Source organism: Perognathus longimembris, chromosome 1 (assembly GCF_023159225.1).
Source record: "Perognathus longimembris pacificus isolate PPM17 chromosome 1, ASM2315922v1, whole genome shotgun sequence".
Taxonomy (NCBI): Eukaryota; Metazoa; Chordata; class Mammalia; order Rodentia; family Heteromyidae; genus Perognathus; species Perognathus longimembris.
Window position 1 is genome coordinate 46504105 of NC_063161.1, and position 27011 is coordinate 46531115.

Sequence of the window (27011 nt, forward strand, 5' to 3'; positions counted from 1 at the left end):
ACTTAAAATATACAAGTAAGTAAGAAGATATTTGGATGATAGAGGATTAAGAGTCATCTGAAATTTCATGTGAGAAAACAAGCATTTCAAGATGGATGAGTCCAAGGATATATTCTCTTCCTATGTTAGTGTGTATATATTCTAATGCAATAACATATTTAAATTTTTCTTCTTTCCCTTGAGAACACATACAAGTGAGAAATGCAGAACCAATCGATGGCATTAGAGTTCATTCTTGTAGGACTGACAGATGACCCACAGTTGCAAGTTGTGATTTTTCTGTTCCTGTTTCTCAACTACACATTGAGTCTGATGGGGAACCTGACCATCATCCTTCTCACCCTTCTGGATTCTCGCCTTAAGACTCCAATGTACTTCTTTCTACGTAATTTCTCCTTTTTGGAAATCATATTCACAACAGTGTGTATCCCGAGATTCTTGATGACAATTGTTACTGGAGACAAGACCATTTCTTACAATAATTGTGCAGCTCAACTATTTTTTATCCTTCTGCTGGGAGTTACTGAGTTTTACCTCCTCGCTGCCATGTCTTATGACCGCTATGTCGCCATCTGCAAACCCCTGCACTACGCAGTCATCATGAATAACAAAGTGTGCTACCAGCTTGTGCTCAGCTCTTGGGTAACTGGCTTCTTAATCATCTTCCCTCCTTTGGCTATGGGACTCAAGCTGGATTTTTGTGCTTCAAGAGTAATTGATCACTTTATGTGTGAAACATCTCCTATTTTGCAGATTTCTTGCACAGATACACATGTCCTAGAAATTATGTCCCTTGTCTTAGCTGTGGTAACCCTTGCGATCACATTGGTCTTAGTGAGTCTCTCTTACATTTGCATCATTAAGACTATTCTGAAATTCCCTTCTGCACAGCAAAGGACCAAAGCTTTCTCCACCTGTACTTCCCACATGATTGTTGTCTCATTGACATACGGTAGCTGTATTTTTATGTATATTAAACCATCTGCAAAAGAACGAGTGACTGTATCCAAAGGTGTAGCTTTGCTGTATACATCGGTTACCCCTTTACTAAATCCCATCATTTATACTTTAAGAAATCAGCAGGTGAAGGAAGTTTTCTTGGGCCTGTTACAAAAGATTTTGTTTTACAAAAAATAAAATTTAACATCATGTTATGAATTTTAAACTTATTAAGTCCTGAAAACCCAATTTCACACATTTTAAGGATCTTTTTTCTACCTCATGAGTTATACAGATCTTAAATGATATTGTAACTCAGATTCAGACATTATGTTCTTTCTGATAAAGTATTTTATTCTAACACAATAACTTCTTTCAGTTTTATTTTGTGCGAGTTCTAGGGCTGGAACTAAGAGCATAGATATATTCCTTGAGCTATTTGCTCAAGGCTAGCTCTTTATTTGAACTATAGCTCCACTTCTGGCTTTTTGGTAGTTAATTGGAGAGAAGAGGCTCATTGACTTTCTCACTTGGTCTGCCTTTGAACCACAATACATCTCAGCCTCCTGAGTAGCTAGGATTACAGATGTGACCCATCACACAGCTTCTTTCAAGATTGATTTGAATCCAAGTTTTAGCTAATATTTCTTTAGTGTGAATTTTCAGAAAGTACGGCTTTGAAAAAAATGTGCTTTTCTAAGTTTAATTGGCTATACATTCTATCTTAATTCAGCATGAATTCATTGTACATCTATCCCATTCTAGACATTACAATGGTCTCAATATTCACCTTTAAGGAGATTTTTTTTCCGAAAAAAAGATAAACACACAAATCAAATCCTAGTATGCAGTGTGGAATTAGTGTCATAACAAAAGTATACACAAATAAGTATGAGTCAGGTAGGATGACTTCTGTGGAGCTTAAAAAATAGAGAAGTCTTTCTGGAGAATGCAGTAATTATGTTGGGGCTAGTTATCTGCACAAGCAAACACATTAAGATAGGAGTATGTGAAAATGACTCAGGATTTGGAGAATAAGTCTAACAAGTGATGAGAAAAGGGTCTTGAAATTTATGCAGTAAAAGCTTTGGGTACAGACAACACAAACCTTCCATACCTCTATTTCTCCATATGTAGTATAGGAGAAATTTAACTCATCCCTCTGGTTCAGTAACTATTCCCAATTGGGACTTTCTACAACTCAGTAAAAGATAATACTTAAATTTTTGAAGAATTCAAGAGCATGGAACAATATTTAATGTGGTAATTGTTGGTAGGAGCATTTTGAGTCTGGAGAGGAAGAAGTATCAAAACACTGAAGAATCAAACCTCTAAGGGTCTTATTAGGAGAATATTTTGAACTTAAATTTACTAATTATAAAATGTATTTTTTGTAGCCAGGCACAGGTGGCTCATGCCTGTAATCCCAGATACTTAGTAAACTGAGATCTGAGGACAGCAATTTAAAGCCAGGCCAGGCAGGAAAGTCTGAGATTCTTATCTCAGCTGGAAGTGGAGCTGTGGCTCAAGTGGTAGAGTGCTGGCCTTAAACCAAAAAGCTCCAAGACCACACCCAGGTCTTTCAATCCCTAGTAGCAGCAAAAAAAAAAAAAAAAAAAAAAGTATTATTGTAAGACTCATCTTGATAGTTTTGAAAGAGGCCATACCAACCCCCTTGAGTAGGAAGATACCGGAGCCCCTCTCCCTCCAGGACATGAGGACAAACCCACATCCTGCTATCTACTGTTATCTAAAACCTTGCAGCCTGCAAGCAGGGAACAAACAAAAGGCACCAGCCCTGTTCCGGGAAATTGCGTCTAAAAGGTCACTTCCCCATTCCAAGAATCCATGCGCACATGCAGTTTGGCAAGTATCCCTTACTAGCCCAAATTAGGACATGTATCTCCCCTTAAAATGATTGGTAAACGTATGTGACTCAGTGTAAAATGATTGGCTGCCTGCGTGCAGACCACGATGTGTTACTTTAAATCTATTGGTTACTAATGCACGGGCTTTACCCTAACGGATAATAGAGTCCTATATAAGGTCCCCCTCAGAAAAGCTCGGGGCTCTCAGTTGCTGACTGGTTTACGGTCATGCTGTGAGCCTGAGCCTGCTCGAATAAACCCTTTGCTTTTGCATGAGAACGTCTCTTGGTGTCCTCCATTCCGCGGATGCGCTTCTCGACCCTTTCAGTTTTATATTTAAATTTAATTTTTGTAATTGTTACACTGGGATCATGTTATACAATATAGGGAATAAAGTGATATTCAGTTGAAAGACATGTGTAATAATGAAATCAGGGTAAGAAGGTGACCATGAACTTTCACATTCACTTCTTTCTTTGTGCTGTTCCAAACCATTTTTCTGAGTTCTTCTGAGTCTAGGCATCTTAGATTTGAGGTGAGAATCTCTATTTGACAATTACAGCTAGAAAAATTATTCAAAGTTTGTCTAAGACAGAGACTTCTATATTCATCTGTTTTATTTTAGAAAAATTATTCTCACAGATAATATTGACTATGGGCTGTCTTATAATCAAGGACATTAGTGGTGTGTCATTATTTGAAACTATAAAATTTTAAGCTCAGCATATGAATAGGACAGCAGGCTGAGAGTAATAATAATCAAGGCAGGGATAATTAGAAAAAATTAGAGATTTAATTAAGCTTTTAGACTGTGAAGATAATAAATGGGTTGCAGTCATGTTTAATTCACCATTCTCATTCCCTACATATATATTCTTAGTGGGTTTGAAGAAGTTATTTGTAAGTATCACATAAGTATTTTCAGGAACACAGAAATCACATAAATGAGTAAAGTTACAGAAAAATAGATTAGCCAATCCTAATAAGGTCGCTACATGAATAAAAATGGAACAAGATATAGATATTTTAGGATGCTTTATTGTTATCATTATTTTCTGCTACATTTTGGGTTTAACTTAGTGTTGGGGTCCATCTTCCCCCCTAGATGGAAGGGGCCTGAGGCACCTCCCCCAGCTGGGGAATGCGGCCCTTCCATCCTCTATACATTGGAATCCGGAGAAACCGGTCGGGCAAAGAGACCCCCGACCTTAGCTGGCAGCCAGCCTGGCGCCTACCAGCCCCGCCCTGGTTTGGCGCGCTCAGAGTGACGTAGCCCCTTGGAGGTCAAGTGACCAGCCCCTTGGAGGTCACCTGACAGCTCATGGCCTATGGGAATCCTGGCCAACCCCCTTCCCCCGAACATCTCCCCTTGCCCCTCTCTCAATAAAGTTAGTTCGCTCTCAGAAGCTGACTCCGTGGTCTATGTCCGTAGGTAGGAAAACGGTCACATTGCCACGCGGGTCACGTGCAGCCAGGACGGAGACGCCCCTACGTCTCACCCCGACAGACCTGCAGGCCGAGGGTTGGGGGAGAAGACGATACGAGGGTAATAAGAGAGAAAGGAATAAGCATTTGAGCTGGAGCAGAGAAAGCAGTCCCCACAACTTAGCTTCTATTTAATCATCCAATTAGACCACAGGGAAATGCCGTAATTGTGTTTTTACCTAAATCTCCCATTTTTTTCTTATAGGTCATCCTCACTTAGCCTCATGGTTTCCTGAGGTTCTGGCTTACTGTAATAAACACTTAGGAGTGTGATAGTTCAGTGGTATTCATCTGATCTTATTCTCATAAAGCTCACAAAAATAGGGATAATTATTTTTATTAAATATGACTTTAGGAATCATGTTACATGATTTTAATCATAACTAATTACAAATTGAGGTTAATTGAATTGGAACACTTTATTAACTAATACAAATATCAAATACAAATAATAATAACATAATACAAACATCAAAGCTTACTGCTCTTCACCACCATCCATGTATATTTGAAATTCCTCAAAGAGAGAATTCTCACTCTTTTTACCCTTTGCATATGAATGAATGTTCTCATATCTTAGGCTTTAAGATCTTCCAGCAGCTATCAAGGTCTTCTCCCTAATTAAACAGATTAAGAGAATTGTAACCTTTTGTGTCCTTGGAGCAGTTTACCCCATATTGCAAACTTCCAGTGACACTTCCCAGGGATGCATTTGTAATGTGAATATAGAAATTCATGAAATTCAAATTAGTTGGTCTATTTACCTCAGCCATTTTACTGCAGTATTCAACTATTTTGACAATTGTTGTATTTCATTTGAATTAAGATAATTCTTGAGGAAAAATTGCCCTCAAATTTTGATTTGATTACAATATGAATCAAATTTGGATAAAATGACTGTGGAGATAGGCAAAAGAAGTGAAAATAAACAAACATAGGAAAGAGAGAGGCAGAGTGATCTAGGGAAAGACTGGAATATTATTGAATAATAATTAGAAAACTGAATAATTTCTAAAACTCATATGGAATAATATAAGACCCAAAACAGGAAAAATAATCCTTATCAGGAAGAACAGTGCTGGAGGAATATAAATACCAAACTCCAAACTCTGTTATAAAACTGTAGTAATAAAAACAGCTTGTTTCTGGCACAAGAATAGGCTTAAGGACCAATGGAATAGAGTAGAAGATTCAGAAATAATTCCACAGATGTATAAACACTTAATAGTTAATAAGGGAGTCAAAAACACAGGATGGAAGAAAGACAGCCTCTTCAACAAATATTGCTGGCAAAATTGGCTATACACGTGCAGAAAACTGAAGCTAGATACTCACATAACCCTTTCATCAGATTCAATTCTAAATGGATCAAAGGCTTTAAGGTAAGGCCAGATACCATGAAAGTATTATAGTAAGAGGTAGCAGAAACCCTAGGCCTTCTAGGCACAAGTGAAAACTTCCAGAATCACAACAAATCAAAGGAAGACTGGATAAATGGGGTTGCATCAAACTAAAGAACTTCAAAAGGGAAAAGGACATAGCTAAGAAGATATATAGAAGGCCTACAGAATGGGAGATTTTTACCAGACAAAGGCTTCATCTTGAAAATATACTTAGAGTTCAAAAAATTAACCCTCTCACAAATAAATTTTCAACAACTTGACAACCAAATCAATAAATAGGCTAAAGACCTAAAAAGAGAACATTCTCAGAAGAAAAATGGCCAGTAGACATATGGAGAAATGTTCAACACCTCTAGCCATAAAAAATGCAAATCAAAACAACATTGAGATTTTACCTCACCCTAGTTAGAATTGCCATTACAAGAAAACTAACAACAGGGGAGCTCTATGTTTAGCCTTCTGAGGAACCTCCAGACCACTTTCCATAGTGGTTGAATAAGTTTACATTCCCAGCAACAATGTAGTAGGATTCCATTTTGGCCACATCCCCTCCAGCATTTGTTATTATTAGATTTCCTGATAATGGACATTCTTACTGGGGTGAGGTGGAATCTTAGTGTAGTTTTGATTTGCATTTCTTTTATGGCCAGTTACATAGGGCACTTTTATGTGTCTCTTGGCCATTCTCATTTTCTCTTCAGAGAAGTCTGTTTTCAAGTCTTTAGCCCATTTGTTGAGGGGGCCATTGGTTCTTTGAGGACTTGTTTTGGAGGATTTAAATTTTTTTAGTTCTGCATATATTTTAGATAAGAGGCCTTTGTCTGCTGTATGGCTTCTCCCAATCTGTGGGCTTTCTGTTTATCTTGCAACCATGTCCTTTGCCATGCAAAAGCTCTGCAGTTTGATGCAGTAGAATTTGTCCAATCTTTCTTTGGTTTGTTGCATTTCTGGGTCTTGATTAAGGAAGTTTCATCCTATGCCAAGGAGCCCAAGTGTTTCTTCTGTTTCTTCTTGTAGTGTTCTCAGGGTATCTGATTTTACTTCGAGGTCTTTGATCCATTTGGAATTGATTTTGCTGCAGGGTGATATATAAAGATCTAATTTTAGTTTGTTACAGGTTTTGAACCAGTTTTGCCAGCACCATTTGTTGAAGTGGCGGTCTTTCTTCCATCCTATTTTTATAGCTTCTTTATCAAAGCAAGACCACACTAAAGCAACCAGCACAACAATGTTCATTGCAGCACAATTTGCCATTGCTAAAATATGGAACCAACCCAGATGCCCCTCAGTAGACGAGTGTATCAGGAAAATGTGGTACATATACACAATGGAATTCTATGCCTCTATCAGAAAGGATGACACTGCTCCATTTGTAAGGAAATGGAAGGACTTGGAAAAATATCATACAAAGTGAAGTGAGTCAGACCCAAAGAAACATGGACTCTATGGTTTCCCTCATAGGGAATAATTAGTACATGTTTAGCTTAGTCATAGCAGAATATCACAATATACCCGTATGAACATATGATGATGCAAAGTGTAATAAACCAAACTTTATGGAAACAAGTTGTTTCCATATCATTATTGTAATTATTTTCAGCATGCCATGTGAAACCTTACCCTTTTTTTTTTCTCTCATATTCCCTTCCAGTGGTGTTACCCTTGCTATTTCTGTATCTGATCTTAGTACCCTGGATACTGTATATATGTGTATTAGAGCTAGGGAAGGGAAAGGGAATACTAAAATCGAAAGACAAAGATAAAAAGAGAAATGATTCCAAAAGCAATACTTACAAAATCATTTGGTGTAAACCAACTGTACAACTCATGGGGGAGAGAGGGAAATGTGGAGGGGGGAGGTGGTGAAAATGAGGGAGGAGGTAACAAGTTGAATAAGAAATGTACTCACTGCCTTGCATATGAAACTGTAACCCGTCTGTACTTTGCATTGACAATAAAGGAAAATAAATAAAGAAAAGCATGGCCCAAATAAAATAACATGTGTAATTTTTTCCAAGTCCTTCCATTTCCTTACAAATGAGGCAATATCATTCTGTCTGATAGACGCATAAAGTTCCATTGTGTATATGTACCACATTTCCTGATCCATTCGCCTACTGAGGGGCATCTGAGTGAAGTGAGCCAGACCCAAAGAAACATGGACTCTATGGTCTCCCTCATAGGGAATAATTAGCACAGGTTAAGGCTAGTTAAAGCAGAGGATCACAAGAGCCCAATAGCTACACCCTTATGAACACATAAGATGATGCTAAGTGAAATGAACTCCATGTTATGGAAACGACTGTTATATCGCTGTTGTAATTACTTTCAACTTGCCATGTGAAACCGTAGCATCTATTATTGATGATCCTCTTGTATCCCCTTCCTGTGGTTGTACCTACACTATCTCTGTATCTTATCTGAGTACATTGGAAACCGTGTATACTGGTATTAGAACTAGGAAACTGAAAGGGAATACCAAAATCGAGAGACACAAGGTAAAAAGACAAAGGACTACAAAAGCAATACTTGCAAAACTGTTTGGTGTAAATCAACTGAACAACTCATGGGGGGAAAGGAAAAGGGTGAGGTGGGAGGAGGGAATGAAGGAGGAGGTAACAGTACAAGAAATGTATCTAATGCCTAACATATGAAAATGTATCCTCTCTGTACATCAGTTTCACAATAAAAAAAAATAGCATGTGGATTAAAATGAGGAATAAAAAGGAAACTAACAACAAATGCTAGCAGTGATGCAGCCAAAAGGAACTTTATTACACTATTGGTGGAATGTAACCTTGTTCAACCACCCTGGAAAGCAGTATTGTGGTTCCTCAAAAGACTAAACATAGAACTTTCCTATGACTCAGAAATCTAGTCCTGGGACATTTATCCAATACACCACAAACAATGCCACACTAGAACACAACTAAGCTCATTGCAGCATTGCTTACCATAGCCCAAATATGCAATTAACCCAGATACCCTTCAGTTGATGAATGGATCAAGAAAATACGGGATATATACACAATGGAGTTCTGCTGATCCTTCAGAAAGAATGATATTGTGTCATTAATAAGGGAGTGGAAAGACTTGGAAAAATTATATTAAGTGAAGTAAGCCAGATCCAAAGAATTATAGGTTACATGATTTCCCTCATTTATGGTAGCTTGAATATTTCTTTAAGTATATAAACTGAATAATTAGAAATAAGTAAATATTAATATATGTATTTACACATACACACTGGGGCGTGATAAATTATACATGTCTCTAGACCTTAAGAAATCTTGTCTAAAGGAGGATATGAACAGAAATAGATGACAAAAGCTCAATAGCCATATGCACATGATCATATAAAATAATATTTTATGAAATGAACTGCAAGAAAAGGAAACAAGAAACTATTTGTTTTTTTAGTTGCTGTTTTTGTATTCTTTTCCTTTTGTCTTGTTTGTTTGTATTTGGGAAGGTAAAGTGGGCACAGAAATGGTGAAACAAAGGGTGAACAAATACAGCAGTGCCACTCACTAGACACTATGTAGAACATGAACTGAGCATCTTGTGGGTGGGAACTGCAAGAAAAAAATGGGAGAGAGTCAAGGAAGTGGAGACATGGTTCGAAAGGAATTAGACTCATCACCTCACTCATGTAACTGTAACCCATCTATATATCACCTCTACAATAACAATAAAAAAGACTATTTTAGCTGGGCCCCTGTGTCTCATGCCTGTAATTCTAGCTATTCAGGAGGCTGAGATCTGAGGATCAAGGTTCAAAACCAGCCCAAGCAAGAAAGTGTGTGAGACTATTATCTCCAATTAACCATCAAACTCAGGAGGTGGCACTGTAACTCAAGTGGTGGAGTGCTAGCCTTGAGCAGAAGAGCTCAGTGACAGTGCCCAGGCCCAGAGTTCAAGCCCCATGACCAAAGCAAAAACAAAAACAAACAAACAAACAAAACTATTTTAAAATCTATTTTAAGTATTGGAAAAGGCCTGGTTTAAATTTTCTAAATTCACTCCTTGGATTAACCTGTTATCTAAATTTAGAAGCTTGATTTACAGTTTCAGGATGTAAAATTAGGGCATATGTTTGGTTTCCAGTATAAAAATTTCTTTCATGGGTTTATTTATCTTTGAGTCACAATCTCAAATACCTTTCCTTAGACCATGGAGGTATTGAGAGATATAAGACCATTACAAGCCATTTTTTTTCTCTTCATCTTCTTTATCATTGTTAATTGTAATACTTTGAATGTGCAAACAAAACTGATGTGAATTTGTATTGAAATGATTATTGTTGTTTATAATCATTTCTGTAGATTCACTCTTTGATTTCATGCATTATAAATGAAAGAAGGAAATCCTTTTTTTTCCTCTGCTGTCTTGTATTACAATTTATGTTAATTTTTTTTACCAATCAAGTCTTTCATATTACTGCTAGTAAGTTATAATATTTATAACACAACAATCCTGAATTTGATAAATTAATTTTTGTAATTTTATTACAATCATACATCTTAACGATTGAGATATAATCAAAAATTTAATACAATTAAAAATTGAAATATGGGGCTGGGGATATGGCCTAGTGGCAAGAGAGCTTGCCTCGTATACATGAGGCCCTGGGTTCGATTCCCCAGCACCACATATACAGAAAATGGCCAGAAGTGGCGCTGTGGCTCAAGTGGCAGGGTGCTAGCCTTGAGCAAAAGGAAGCCAGGGACAGTGCTCAGGCCCTGAGTCCAAGGCCCAGTACTGGCCAAAAAAAAAAAAAATTGAAATATGAATTCCAAATGTAATTTTTGTTTTTAAAAGTAATTATTAATTTTGAGATGAAATGGCTATGATATAATCTCATAATTACTGGTAACAAAGGTTTAACAGCAAAACTCTCGGTATCTTTCTACCTTTGATTATATACAAGGTACTTTTGATCAAATCTCAAAACTAGAATTTACTGCTTGCTGAATATATTTCAAATCTGCCTGGTATACTCTGTAATATTCAGCAAGCAGTAAATTCTAGTTTGTATAGACAAGTTTTTAAATCCCCAAACAATTATTATTTTAGATCTGGTAAATTTTTATTTTCTTTGAAAAAATAATGGTTAAAAATTAGCTCTCTCTCTCTCTCTACACACACGCGCGCACACACACACACACACACACACACAAATATCAACCATGATCAATAACACATCACATATAAGATTTTACTAAAGTCCTAGCTATAATATTAATATAACAACAAAACCTTCCAGATAAGACCATTATAGGAAGTATATATGACTCTGGGATAGAGGAAAAACTTGATCCATAAGGAAAAATATGGCCATAATAAAACGTTAGGAAACTTAGTCTTCAAACCCTTTCTAAAATTAGAGATATCAATAGTACAAAGTAATGAATTTTATACGATATTTCCATACATGCATAAAATACACTTTGATAATGTTAATTCCCTCTATTACTCTACTTTTTGATTGAAAAGTCCAGGGTGAAAAAAGCATTAGAAAAGTATATATCTGATAGAGGACTTGTCTCTAGAATTTTGTCTAAAGAATTTTGCACAGCTAATAATAATGATAAAAATAGACATGGGCTCATATTAATGTACAAAACTTGCAGAAGAAAATGTACCTGTGAACAATAGGCATTACAGAGATTATCAACATAATCATGGGAGATTTGAAATTATAATGAGATTCAAGTATATTCCACCATACCAGTTTTTTTAAAAATTGTCATAAAATGTTGATATGGATGTACCATCAGTGAACTGTCATGCCACATAGGAGAATGTAAAATGATCACCATTAGAAACAAATTTTGCATTAAAAAGTGTTAAACATATACCTATCACAAAATAAAGCTCTGCATATCTGGGTATTTCTTCCAGAAAAACCTGAAAGTCCATGGTTCCCTAATACCCCGTAGTCATGTTCATAGCAGCTCTAGTTATAATCATCAAGAGAAAATACACCTTTAATGACTCCAAATGGATAAATAAGTTTTGGTGGCAGTGGAATGGAATACATGATAGATAATAAGTAACTAATCCATGAAAACTAATCTGTAATGAAAGCAGATGGTTCTCCCAATCATGAACCTGAATGGAAAATGTATGTATATTCCATTCAGATAATATTCTAGAAATGAACAGAACCTATAAGAACATAAAACAGAGACCTCATTCAAGAAGATGAGGAGAGAGATGGCAAACAAGGATTTTAACTTGTAGCAGGAAACTTTGGTAGTGAGGGTTGTTTGGTTCTTGAGGAACAACCTTGAATATATAGCTTAGTAAGCAAATATCAACTGTTTTTGAATGGACAATACCTGTATTTCTTTTGTAGAGACAATGATCAGTAATCAATGAAACTATAACTATTTCATTTCCAAGATGACATTTATTTTCCAATGTCTATAAACATAAAGAGTTCTCAGATTTCCATTTGTTGAGCCCATGAATGGATGAAAGAACAAATGAGGATAGGCTTATTCTCAGAATTCAAGATTAAGTTTGCTAAATGAAAAGAGTTTGTCGAGAAGAACTTGGAGTAGGTCTTGTTGTCCATGGGATTTAATGAATCTTCAGTTTTCAGCTGTTTGAAATCTTCAAAATGTATTTCCTGTGCTTGTTGCTCTTTATTCCAATTCTTCCCTCTATCACACTATTGTGAAACCATGCTTTCTCATAGGGTGACAAGGGGGTTTGAGGAAACATACATGGATTTCTTGGATTTAAGCCTTCATTCATACTGGCCAAGAATCTCAAAAGATTCTGTGTAATGGGGGCCATCTAAACAATACACACAGACTTTGGGAGCAGGAGCCCAACACTGGGGTCACTTGTGAGCAGAACTGTTGATAGAAGAAGTGATTTGTAACTTCTGAGAATATGGTTTTAGTTATTTTCAAACATCTGCCCTAAGTTGTACATTGGCAGAGTACCATATGACTTTCTTATCCATTTTCTAACAGAGGAGGGGAGGCTGGAAGGTCAGCCCTCAGAGCCTTGTTCTTAGAGGCCTAATGTATTTGTCAATTAAGATGACTGAAAGACTTAAAAGAGGTAAGTAAGGAAGGATTATATTATAGAGACCTTTGTCATCAAGCTGGTGACATAGGTGACATTCATAAAAGCTTTTCATGAAGCACTTGACAACTGCTGACTTACTGCTAAAACTATTAAAAACCATTCTCTCAGAAATTACCAAAACTAGCTGCTATTTCTTCCTAACCTTTTCTGTACCTCCCTAGTAGAGCTTATTCCAATCTGCAATCTTTAAAAGTAATTTCTACACCATTTTATCAGCAAAACTAAGACTTTTTCATAGCTATTCCAAAGGATGTTGAGGGTTTGACCAAGTAGGTAGTGAATTGTTTTTCAGGTGATGTGGGCTCTACAGGGAAGCATCAGAAAGCAAAATTTGCTCCTGCATAGGCACCCTCCTTATTTTTCACTTGGGATAATTTTTAAAACCTTTCTGTCTATAGGATATAAATTTGAGGGTGAAATTCCCAACATGTAAGGAACAAGTTTTTCATACTGTTTGGCACACAACAGATAAAATACATTGTGGAGGGATAGAGGCTTTCATTGATTGCTATTTTAAAATATGGTATTCACTTTCACACTGATCAAAGGAAATAATTCAGTGTGTTGAAATTTCTCACAGAATGACAATACCAAGGAATTGGAATGAAATATATCTCTGACCAAAGAAACCCCTAAGCCCCAAACAAATGAACAGTATATTCCAAAACAACAGTCACACTGATAAATCAAGTTAAGACAAGAAACCAACCATGAACGAAGGCAATAATACCATGGAAGAACTCATATTGTTATGTTGAGGAAATCAGCCACATAATGTTCACTCTCTAGTTTTCTTTCTTACAAAATTCCAGATAATTTGAAACAAATTTAGAGTGATTGAAAGATTACAGGTTGATACTGTGATTGTGGGCAGAAATAGGTAGTAGTCTTGGCAGGAAGTGACTGGAAAGAGGCCAAGGGAATAATTCACTAGGATATTCTCTGTGGTCACAAAAATGTTTGTACTTTTACGACCCATTTATTTTTAAAGAGTATGCTCTGTGTACATGCTGTGTGTCTAATGTATGACTAATTAACTAGGTTAAAAGTGAAACAAGAATAAATTCTTATATTAAAATTATATTAAATGCTTAAAAAACTCCTTAGGCCAGGGTATTAATGAATTATAAGACGACTTTTTATGTATTAGTACTACCTTAGAATTCAAATTGTTTGAAGCAATGTAAATCATTAGCATTAAAGGCTCCAGTTCAATCTTTTTTTTTAAGAAAAAAAATCAAAATCAACTAATTGGGTTTAAAAATTTTATAGCCTTATAAGGGAAACATTTCAAACACAATCTCGGTCATTTGCACAAGCCGTAGCATCCTGGATTCTTTATTTTCTTCATTCATCTTTCAAGACTTGTTAGAAGTAATCTTTCTACTTGAAAGACTATTTTGATCACACTCTGATCTTTCTACTTCAATCCTATCACCACTTCAATTATACAACATAATAAATACCATATTTTCTTTGTGAAATGTTTTACAAGGCAGAATACATCTGAGCAAATAAAAGATGCTTCCCAATGTACACACATCAAAATAATTAAGTAAATCTAGCAAGAATTTCTTGTATCATTTATTCACACATCTGTCTCTCATTGGTGGAGGTGATGTTTGTAAGTAAGGAGAGACTTTCACATTCTTAACAAAAATAAACTGTTTGTTCCTAAGGGTTAGGAAAACCTGCAGAGAAAGAAGAGCCTAAAGCATTTCAATGAAACCACTATGATTAATAATTCTGGAGTAAAATGGCTTCGATCATAATCAGAAATAATGTAATTGAAAAGGTAGTCATTTCTTTTCAGTCAAATTGCAATAGCTTGTTATTGATATCTAAATTTTGCCTCTTTATTTTAAAGAAACAAAACTGAATCTTTGAAGCAAATGCTTGAAAGCTTCTTTTACTTGCTGGTTCCTTAGGCTGTAGATGAAAGGGTTTAGTAAAGGGGCCACAGAGGTGTAGAGCAGAGCTACACCTTTATTGAAAGTAACCATATCTTTTTCTGGTTGTGTATACATAAAGATGCAACTCCCATAAGTAATAGAGACAACAACCATATGTGAGAAACAAGTGGAAAAAGCCTTTGTTCTTTGATGTGCTGATGGAAATTTTAGGACAGTTTTGATGATGAAGGTGTAGGAGAGGACCACTAAAAAAAGTGTGATAACAAGTGTCATCACAGATAAGACAAAAGCCAACATTTCTATGAAATGTGTATCTGTGCAAGAGATCTGAAGGACAGGGGAAGTGTCACAGAGGAAATGATCAATCTTTCTGTTTGCACAGAAATCCAGTTGGAGTCCTAAGAGCAAAGGGGGAAAGATGGTTAAGAATCCAATTACCCAGGAGCTGAGCACCAACTGGTGGCATACCTTGCTGTTCATGATGACAGGGTAGTGCAGGGGTTTGCAGATGGCCACATAGCGGTCATAGGACATGGCAGCCAGGAGGTAAAACTCTGTAACTCCTAGTAGAAAAAAAAAGAAGAGTTGAGATGCACAGCCATTGTAGGAGATTGTCTTGTCTCCTGTGAGAATGCTGGTCAAGAAGCGTGGGATGCCAACTGTGGTGAATGAAATTTCTAAGAAGGAGAAATTTCGAAGGAAGAAGTACATGGGAGTCTTGAGGTGGGGATCCAGCAGTGTGAGCAGGATGATGACAAAGTTCCCCATCAGGCTCAAGATGTAATTGACAAAGAGAAACAGGAAAACCACAATTTGTAGCTGAGGGTCATCTGTCAGTCCCAACAAGATGAACACGATCTCCTCTGATTTGTTCTTCATTTCTCTCTCGATCAATCATATTCACAGAAAGCAAATTCTAGTTTTACCTGTAAGAAAGAACATTTCTTCCCCTGGAGTCATATCAAATCTCAGAACCTTACCACAGCTCAGTTTTGATAAGGCAAATTGTGCAAAGTATATATCCTTATCTAAACATGGATATTAAAATAAAGGAACTTAAGAAATAGCAATAATCTTATGTCTATTGAGAAATATGTATATAATAGTACATACTCTCAAATTTTATGTGCAATATTGGGAAAATTAAAATTGCATTCAGAGCAATGGGTCAGAGTAAGAAAGGCTAATTTAAGAAATTATGACCTCAAAATTACAGTTTAATAGAAGTTCTTATGGAAGTTTTTTAATATAGGTTCTAACTAGCATCCAAATTATACAGCCTTCCTTCTTAAACAAATTAGTGATCCCTCTTAAATAAATTCTTATTAATTTTTTGTTTTAAATCACAAAATAAGAGGAATTTTAATGGGAAATATGTAAAGTCCTGTGTTCTCCATTCAAGATAGTAATAAAATTGTTTTAAACCTCCAGTGATTCTTTAGGAAAGAGAACACACACAAAAGTAAATATGTAATGACTAAGAAAGAATGAACTAAATGTTCTTTTTGGTATCATCTACAGAAACTTAGCAGGTAGAGTTTTGTTATGTCATAAACAAAGTTTGAGAAAAGAATGACTAAGCAGTATGTGAGAAAGAAACAGAATGACTTACACATGATTTGGTGGGAAACCATGTTAGAGTTCTTCTATCTCATCATTGCTGGTAAAAACCACAAACTACTGAAAATTGCTAAAGAACAGTTCTTTTGCCCATTCTAATACTTGTGATAGTAGTAGATATGTTTTCTTTGTGTAAACCATCCCAGTAGAAACATTGCTTTGAAAAGCTTACTGATACAATATTTAACTAGAATTTCCTCATGTCAAATTGGTGATTTGTGTTGCCTCAGTAATCATATACACTTTGTCTCCCCACAACACATGAACACTGTCACATTATCAGCTAAGGTGAACACAGACCAAAACATGCAACCATGTCTAGTTTTCTTCAGTATTATGCATACCACATAAAAATTAAAAGGCTTTTCAGTTTAAACTCATACTTGAATTTCCTTATTTGGTAGGCAAGTTTAAAGTTTCATTATTTAGTTGTCCTATGCATATTCTTTCACCATAATCTACAACTCAAAATGTAAAAGAAAGTAGTGGAAAACACCAACCCTTTAGTTGCATGGGAGCTTTCTTTAATAAACCCCACATGCAGATTTAGGAGATCCTTCTGCACTTCAATACTTAACTCATCAAGTTGAAGAGAAGAGACCACTGAGGATCCATTCTTTTCTCCCCAAACTTCACTCTACCCTAAAATATGAGAACTTTAAATATCATCCTTTTATTGATTTTTTGCATGGTGTCACGAAAGACTAATAAAATGCCCCTCTCTACATATTACCACAATTCACCTAGATAAATGTGCCATGAAGCATAGCACGGAAATTGTTCACTGGACACAATGGAGCATGTATGCCTCTGTGTCTTTCTGGAAAGCATCTAATAAGAACAAAGAATTCTCGGGGTAGCACTCTTAGAACATCATTTCCTAAGGGATTTTCAAATTGTGTAATACAGAAGCCATTTCCCTATCAATACTCTCCCCCCAACACACACCTGACTTTTTACTTCTTTTAGCTATATCCTTCCAGAATATCCAATATAGATTGATCTAATATCTGATTGCTCACTGCATATCCACAATTACATAGTTCAGGAAGTCACAATTATGTACATCAGGGTTTAAAAGCAGTAGGAAGAATAGTATAATTAGTTAAGAAATGTGAAAACACAAAAGGGAAATAGCTAGCCTGGTATTGACTAACTGACTGCATCTTAGTATGTCATAGGCAAGGGCCTTAGTTCTTTTCTGGCTATTTGCTCAACAATATATCCACTCAAACATACATATCAATTCATGGGGACACTTCAAATTTGGTTACATCTGCATAGACCTCCTTTGTCCTGCCACTCTTCTATATGTCAGCTCACCAATTGTTTCCATTTTTAGTACTTAGAAAGGGTCTACCAATGAACAAAATCATGTACATTTATTATGATGATGTAGCTACAGAAAATAAGATTTTCATAATTTTGAAGGTCAGAATGTTAAATCTTAAGGATAAATCCCTAAATTGGAAGTATTAGATCAACAGAAAATTCTATATAGTGCTAGTTTTTTTAGGCGTGTTCTATCATGTTTTACAATATACTAGGGTTCCTGTGAATTTTCTTCTTATATCCAATGTTCATTTAATAGATCTTTATAAACAACACTTGAGATTATTTTCCATTTTTATTATAACAATATTTTAAAACATAGGTATCTCTTTGGCCTATCTCTTTTCAAAGTCCAAATTTTGTCTTTCACTGGTGCTTTGTGTTGTATATTATCTGGTCTTTAGTGTTCTTTCCTTCTACTGATTTTAGGTTTGTTTTCTCTTAATTTTCTAAGTCTTTCTGGTTCATCCTTAGAGTTTTCTTTTACACAGACATTAAAAAATAAATTTATCAAACTGTAACCTCTCTGTACATCACTTTGACAATAAATAAGAAAAAATATAAATAAATAAATGTTTTCTCATTTAGTATTGCTTTTGCTGTCTCTCCCAGGCCCTGGTATCTTGTATATTTATTTTTATTGGCTACAAGGTCATTAAAGTCTTTTCTCAAGACATAGTCAATGATCCATTGTTAGTTCCATAGTATATTGTTCAACACCATGTTTATATAACATCTGCAGTTTCTCTTCATGTTGGTTTTTAAGTTTATTCCACTGTACTTCAACATGCAAGAAATAATTTTAGTTTTCTGAACTTGCTCTGTAGCCTAACATACCATAGTTTATCATAGAAAATGTTCTACTTGATGAGTAAAAAATGTGTATGTTGCAGTAATTGGACTGAACATCCTGTTCTGAATATTCCTCTGATCTACAGTATGATTTTAATTTTTTGAGATAGTACATATATTTATAGTCATTATATGTTCTCAATTAATTATACCTTTGTTCTGTATATAATGATATTCTCTATCTCTTCTGATTTAATTTAAATATGTACTTTGTTGGATGTAAGACTAACAATATTTGTTTTGTTTTGAATATTATCTATTTTTCCATATATTTTTATTGTTATCATAAAAGTGATATACAGAGAGGTTACAGTTACATAAGTCAGATAAAGTGTACATCTAGTTTTGAACAGTGTCACCCCTTCCTTCACTTTCTCCCAGGGTTTCCCTCTCATTCCTACCCACCTAGTTGCACAGTTAATTTTCCATATAGTGAGTACCACTGCTGCATTTGTTCACTCCTATCTACTTTCAATATTTTTCTACCTTTTCATTTTTTCAGCCTACATGTATCTTTGTAGGTAAGGCAAGTTTCTTACAGGTATAATTTTTTGAATCACATTTTCAGGCCAACACATGTTTCTTTTAATTAGAGAATTAAGACCACTTACATTGAGAGTTATCATTGAATACTAAGTGATTATTCCTGGCATTTAATGGTTTTCCTTCTGATTTTATTCTTGCTTTCTTATTTATCATGGAAATTTAATGGTGGGCTGTATTTGTGCTATTTGACTCATAGTCTAATTTTCCAGTGTACTGTTCCAGCAGGAGTTGTTCTTTTACATGTTCTCATGATCTTATTTATGTTTCTTCTTTTCTGTTTCCCTCAAACAAATTAACTTTATAATGCTGGTATAGTGATCATAAATTTCATTAGTTTATGTTTGTCATGATTATATTTAGTTATCCCTCAGTTCTGAACGATAATATTACTGGATACAGCACACTTATTGGTAGTTATTTTTTTTTCAGGACTTAAAATACACCATTTAATATTCTTTGGGCTTTAGTTTTCTTCTAGAAATTTACTGTTAGTCTAATAGGGTTGCATTTAAATATAGCTGGGTACTTTTGTTTTACAGATCTGAAAATAATTTATTTTCTCTTCACCTTTGAAAATTTATCTATAGTATGCCATTATCAGGTTACTTTGTGGTTATGGATACTTTTTGTACTAAGTGCCTCCTCCTATACCTGAATTTCAATGTATTAGTCATTCTTTTGTTAGGAGTCAATATGTTATAAGGTAAATTATCTGAGAAGCCACATTTTTTAATCTTGGAGTCTTTATTAGAGCATTAGCAGTCTGCAGGCAGCCAGTTGTTATAGTGGCCTGCAGCCTGCAAATACCCTTAACACTGTCAGGAAACAGACCAGAAAGGAAAGAAAGAACAAAAAATACCAACAAAACCAATTCAGCTCCAATGGAGAGCTGATTTGGGGCTCCATGTGACCTGAGATGAGCCATGAGACAGGACACAGGACACGGACACAGAGACATCTGACATGGAATGATGGCTCCTGGGCTCATCTGAACCTAAATAGGGTCAGGTCAAGGGGTAGGGTCACAGGAAACTCCCAGTCTCAGGCACTTGACTGACAGGTTCAGTAACTTATAGAGCAAATGCCCACCCCTGTCTACAGGGATTCGGGAACACCCATAACCTGGGGGTGGAACTTCCCTTCCTGTAGGAATTCAGGCACACACATGGAGACAAGATGCCAGATCCTACAATTCACTATGTGGTCAATGATGGTGCTGGCCAGATTTGACCTCCTTAACTTCAAATATGCATCAATGATTATTTTAGATGTTGCCACTACCATGTTACAGAAGGTGTCAAGTAGTCCAGCAGCATTGGTATCCTCTGGGAGCTTGTTAGTGATTCAAATTCTGCTGGGGAAAACTATTATTTACAAAGCTGGTGGTCATCAGGGATTGTATTAAAATTCCTGTATGGTCAGGGAGGTTATCTTGCATTCTTGATTCCTAACATTTCAAAGAATTCATTCATTTCTTCTAGGTACTTAACTTTAATATTTTTGTTTCTTAATTATTTTCATGTCTAAGAGGAATATATGTTTAAACAAAAACATATTTACTTCTTCTGAGAAGTCTTTATTTAGCAATTCTGTCCATTAATTAAATCAGTTGTTGACTCTTTGAGGGTTTAGTTTCTTAAGCTTTCTGTATTCTAGGTACTGAGCCTCTCTCTGATGGATAGCTGGCAAAGAACTCTCATTCTTAGGCTTTTTTTTTTTTTTTTTTTTTTTTTTTAAAGCTGGTTATCTGTGTCCTTTGCCATGAACATTTTTTTTTTTTTTAGTTTGATGCAATCCTATTTATCCATTCTTTTGATCTGCTATATTTCTGGATCTTTGTTCAGAAAGTTCCTGCCTGTGCTGAGGAACAGACATGAAATTCTTAGCATTTCTGGCCATAAAGGAAATTCAAACCTAGTAATACTGCTATTGTATCTCACTACAGTTAGCATGGCTACAATCAAGAACAAAATCAACAACAAATGCTGGTGCAATTGTGGGCAGAAGGAACTCAAATACACTGTTGATGAGAATGTAAAGTAGCACAACCACTCTGGAAAGCAGCATGGAGGTTCCTCATGAACTAAACATAAAGTTACCCTATGAACCAGCAATTCCACTCTTGGGAATTTATCCAAGAGATTACAAACTGGGATACAATAAGGACACCAGTACAACCATTTTCATTGTTATGTTATTCACCATAACCAAGATATAGAATCAGACCAGATGCCCCTCAATGAACAACCGGGTCAAGAAAATGTAATAAACATAATGGAAAGCAAGTTGAGGTAAAAATATACAAAAATTACTCAGCAGCGTCAGAAAGCTACATGTGTTTGGAAAATAAGTATAATGAATGGTTAGAGAAGGGATTTGACGTACCATGTTCTTTTTGGGCACAAAATATATAGACTTTTCATAGCTCTGTGTCCCCACATGTGACATGCAAAACATGTAATGAATACTTTTTGTCTATTAAATGCATACTATAGAGACTTTTTCACTATTGAGAAGGGATAACATCTAAATTTCTGAAGAATTCATGAGTATGGTATAATATTCAATGTGATTATTGTAGGTTGAAGTCACAGTTAAGTGTGGAGTGGTAAAATAACAAAACACTAAAAGGATTTATTAGTAGAATAATGTCTATTTGAGCCTACTGAATCAGGAATTCTCAAATATTTTATAATAACAATCTAGACAGCTTTACATTTTATTTTAGATTTTTTTCAGTTGAGGAGTAATAATTATATGTCTATTTGAGTATGTAATGATATTCAATATAAGAAGATATTGTATAAGAGTCGAGTCAGGTTATGTAGTTGACTATAAGCTCATACATTAATTATTTCTTTGTGCAGTTACAAGTTATTATTCTTAGTCATTCTAGTCAAGACATTTGGGATATGGTCAATATATTTATCTTTAATGTGCGCTCTAGGTTGCTTTGAAGTGATAGTCCACACTTGACAATTCTAACTAGAGAAATCATTGAAAGTGTATCCAAGATGGACCTCAATGTTTACTAGTTCTGCTTTAGGGAGATCATTTTTAGAAATTATATTGAACCTTGAATGTCTTAAAATCAGGAGCATTAATGATAAGACATTGCTTTAAACTATCCATAAACCTTGAGGCTTAGTATATAAAGATGATGGACTCCTAGATTATAGGTAAACAAATCCAGAATCTTAGAAGAAAGGAATTAGACATTTAATTAAACCTTTAAACTGTAAAGATGACCATAGCATGCAATTGGATTCAACTTGTGATTCCCATCCCAATATACAAACCATGCATAGTGTTTTAAAGAAGTTGCTTGTAATCATCTCATTAAAAAATCAGAAATTTGGTATTCCCTTTCAATTTCCTAGTTCTAATACCAGTATACACTGTTTCCAATATTCTCAGATAAGATATAGAGATAGTGTAGGTACAACCACAGGAAGGTGATACAAGAAGATCATCAATAATAGAAGCTACAGTTACACATGGCACGTTGAAAGTAGTTACAACTGTGATATAACAATTGTTTCCATAACATGGAGTTCATTTCACTTAGCATCATCTTATGTGTTCATAAGGGTATAATCGAGAGACACAGGAAAAAAAAAGACAAACAACTACAAAAGCAATACTTGCAAAACTGTTTTGTGTAAATGAACTGAACAACTCATGGGGGGGAAGGGAAAGGAGGAGGGGGAGGGGGAATGAGGGACGAGGTAACTAACAATACAAGAAATGTATCCAATGCCTAATGTATGAAACTGTAACCTCTCTGTAATTGAGTTTGATAATAAAAACTTAAAATAAAAAAACAAAAAACATTAATACAGTAAAAAAAATCAGAAATTTCAGAAAATCAGAAATTACTTAAATGTGTAGTTACCAAAGAAATGAATCAACCAGACCAAATAAGTTGGGCTGGTTGTGAATCAATATGAAGTAAGATACTTTTAGGTATTTTTGTAAATATTTTCTAAAGTCTTTCTGGCTTCATAAGATAGCAAGGTGTAGCTCTGTTTCTAATTATTCATTTCTTTATTTTATTCATTTGTTTTGTTTGAGGTGCCCCTTAATTATCCCATGAACCCATAGGGAAACCCTGCCATGTCATGTTTTGTATCTCAACCTCCTGCATTCACTCTTTCTTCCAAGCCATCTGCACTGTCTTCAACATTGAAATTTCCTGAGGTCTTGGTTTACTGTAATAAACCTTATCAAAATTTACTGTCTTCTGGTCAAAAAGCCAATCAAGGGAAAATTATTGTTATTTTCTTTTACCAGGCTTTATAAAGATTAATAACATCATTAACCATGGAGATGTGAAATTATAATTATAATAAGATTGAAATAAATCCATTCATTTTAATAGTTTAAAAATTTGCCATACAAATGGTTGGTAAGGATGTGGAACCACTGAACTGTCATTTGCTGCATGTGAGAATGTAATATTGTATCACCAATAGAAATAAGTTTGGCATTTTCATAAAAAATTAAACGTACCTATGATAAAATGAAGCTGTGGCATACCTGAGTATTCCATCCAGAAAAAATGAAAGCTCTAGAAAAATCTATAGTCATGTGCATAGCAGCTTTACTTGTAGTTATCAGTATCAGGACTCACAACTCCCACAGGCAAATGGATAAATGAGTTTTATTACCAATGAGATGGAAAACAAGGCACACAATAAGAAGTAATTTACCCATTAAGAGAATAGTACAAATGTATCCCCAACAATGAGGTTGGGTAGAAGAAACCTAACTTGAAAAGAATACTGTGTATTCCATTCAGGTAACATTACAGAAATTGGAAGGATCTGTAAGGACATAAAACACATATATCATTCCTTAGGATGGTGAGAGATATAGCAAGCAAGCATTTTAATGTAGTTTTAGGAAGCTTTTGTAATGATGATATGTTTATTATTTTATGGAGTAATGGCTCAACTTTGCATAATCCTCAGAAACGATGACATATTTTATACACATCAAAGCTCATCACATTGTATCTTAAACATATTCACTTTACTATATACCACACTTCAGTAAAACTTTCAAAATGTGAATGTCACCTCAAATGAATTATCATTGTATACTGCATAGCACTATGTGCTATGTGCTTTCTGTCCATATGATCTGATTATTTTCTTATGAGCAAAAACCTAGCTTTATTTCACAAGAATATAGTGCAAGTTAAAAATCAATAGGTGATATAGTTTTATTTTTCAGAGCAAATTCCAGGTTCTTTTCAAACTAGCAAATTTATGTAGAATTTGTCCTCAATCAAAAATACATTCTCCCCTGCTCTAGCAGCACTAGTGTGGGGTTGTACACTCAGTGATTCAGGCAGTTTCCAGCCAGGGAACAAATATTTGTGCAGGATTTTTCCCTATAAGCAAGTGTAAGAACCTCAGCATTCCTCCATTCCACCCAAATTATGCCCTAAGTATTTGGGCTCCTATAGCCATTCATAGACAGCTTGAATTTCTCATTTAACATCCATATTTGTTCAGTGACTTTTATTTATTATGATGCTTATGATAATCATTGTTATTATATTCAGTAAGTGCTTCTGAGGATCTTCTCAGATCATTACAAATATTGTTACCCTCAATCTACTCCTCACGACTTCAATTTCTTACAGAAGCTTTAAGTATTCTGGACTCCAGAAAGCAGTTTTATTCCATTTTTTTTGTTAGCACATGTTAATTGTGCAAAGAGATGTTATTGTGATATTTCTATGTATACATATAATACACTCCAATCAAATATAGACCCAGCACCACTCCCCCTGATTCCCTCTTCCCCCTTCCTGAAACACTTTCTGATTTGTTTTCATGAAGTCTATAGATTACTTCAATCATATTTCCCCCATATCTTTTCTTTTTTTCCTTTCTACTCCCACTGACACCAGTCTTCTACATGTAGATAGTCTTATTATAAAGATAATTAATAGAAGAGTTTGACCATTTTATTAATTTTAAGGGCAAACCATTACAATTAGTTTAACTACAAAAATCTTAAGCCTGTTCAGAAAGGATCAAGCCCAAAAGACAAAACAGTTGCCCAAACAAAAAAACAAACAAAAGCACCAAATAGTTGCCCAGAGCTCCAAATCCTTATGAGGTCCTTGCATGTTAAAGAGGATCTTTAACTTTTAGGGAGTTGAAGCACAAATTCCTGTGATGAATGGATTTGGGTTGCTTGATAAAGTAAGAAGAAATAGTTTATAAAACAAAGCCACAATGACCCTCCAATACTTAGGAATTTCTATGATATATATGCTAATGCTCAAACATAAACTCTTTGTATACACATTCTTGTCTATGTTTTTTGTAAAGACAACACTTTACAATTGATGAAATTAAAAACATTTCATTTCCAGATGCCATGTGTTATGCTAATGTTTATAAATATTACAAAGTTTTAGATATCCATTGGTTAAGACAAGGAATGGATAGATGAACAAATAAGGATAGGTTTATCCTCAGAGTCAAAGACTTGCTAAAAGAAAAGAATTTGTTGAGAAGAACTTGGAGAAAGTCTTGTTCTTCAGAGGAAATTATGGATTTTCAATTTTCAGCTGTTTGAAATCTTCAAAATATATTTCCTATGCTTGTTGCTCTTTATTCTAATTCTTCCCTCCCTCGGACTGTCCACCCTGCCTTATGAAACCATGCTTTCTCAGAGGGTAACGAGTGGGTCTAAGGGAACACACATAGATTTCTTGGATTTAAGCCTTCATACTGGCCAAAGATTTCAAATAATCCTGTGCAGCGGATGCCACTTGACCCATACACACAGTGCACCTTCTGTCTCTCAGCCTATTCATAACATTGGTGTCACTCCCAAGCAGACCACGTTGATAGAAGCAGTGATTTGTAACTTCTGAGAGCATTTTCAAAGCATCTGCCTTACATTGTATGTTGGCAGAGTACCATATGACTTTCAATCTGTACCCTAAGAGAGGAGGGAAAAGCTAGGATTCCAGTTGACTGAGTTTTGTCTTTAGAAATTAAATTTACATTTGTCAATGAGATGAGTTTGTGAAAAACATGGAAGTAAGAATTTATGGGGAAGCTTTGATCCTAGAGAGATCTTCGTGATCAGGTTGGTGTTTGACAACTACTCACTTTGTTGCTAAGACTATTGGAAAGCATTCTATCTGAAATAACTAAAACTCACTGCCATTTCTTCTTTTTGTATTTGCATCTATTCAGCTCTCTCCAACCTTTCCAATCTTTAGAATTAAGTTCTTCACCATTCTATCAGTGTATTCAGACTTTGCCTGTCACAGGTATTCCAAAGGTAGTTGAGCCTGTTGTATTTAAAAGCAAGTAGAATGGTAAATTAATTTTCATATGATGTGGGCCATTAAAGGGAAGCAACAGATAGTAAAGTTCTTTACTCTGAAGGTATCCTTTTTTTTCTTAAGGGATAATTCCTTAATTCAATATGAATGGAGATTGGCATAGTTTACTTGTTTGGCACAGTTTACTTCAGAAGTACTTGTGAAGGAATTGACGGTTTCAGAAATTGATATTTCAAAGTACTGGCATTTCAAAGTACCTATCAGAACAAATCATTCAGTCTGTTGGGGAGATTCCTTGAAGAATGAAAATAACCAAAGAGTTGGAATAAAAGATTGAAAAATGGCTCTGATAAAGCCATAGCTGCCACACTACTAAAGTAGCACAAGAAACCAACCAAAAACGTAAGCATTAGCATTTGAGAACTTACATTGTTATGCTGAGGAAATCAGCCAGGCAAAGTTCACATAAAGTACAGTTTCTTTCTTATGAAATTCCAGGTAATTCAAGATTAATGTAGAGTGATGAAATCACAAATGGATACTGTGATTCTGGACAGAAGTGGGTAGTAGTGGTTTCAGGGAAATGACTAGAAAAAGACAATGGAAACAGTTCACTATGGTGTTC

The 27011-nt window shown here is 35.2% G+C and overlaps 2 protein-coding genes across 2 annotated transcripts; one reads left to right on the forward strand and one right to left on the reverse strand.

Moving 5' to 3' along the window:
- The first annotated feature begins 201 nt into the window (after positions 1–201).
- On the forward strand, positions 202–1137 carry LOC125354598 (olfactory receptor 6C6). The gene has a single exon (XM_048350283.1). The coding sequence runs from the start codon at positions 202–204 to the stop codon at positions 1135–1137; it is 936 nt and encodes a 311-aa protein (XP_048206240.1).
- A 13521-nt stretch (positions 1138–14658) lies between these two features.
- LOC125363526 (olfactory receptor 6C6-like) lies at positions 14659–15597 on the reverse strand. The gene has a single exon (XM_048362821.1). It carries the CDS (start codon positions 15592–15594, stop codon positions 14659–14661), a length of 936 nt encoding a protein of 311 aa, XP_048218778.1. The 5' UTR covers positions 15595–15597.
- Positions 15598–27011: the final 11414 nt, after the last annotated feature.

Bases quoted from the DNA above. Each gene is read 5' to 3' on its own strand.
- LOC125363526 (XM_048362821.1), bottom strand. From the start codon at position 15,594: ATGAAGAACAAATCAGAGGAGATCGTGTTCATCTTGTTGGGACTGACA.
- LOC125354598 (XM_048350283.1), top strand. From the start codon at position 202: ATGCAGAACCAATCGATGGCATTAGAGTTCATTCTTGTAGGACTGACA.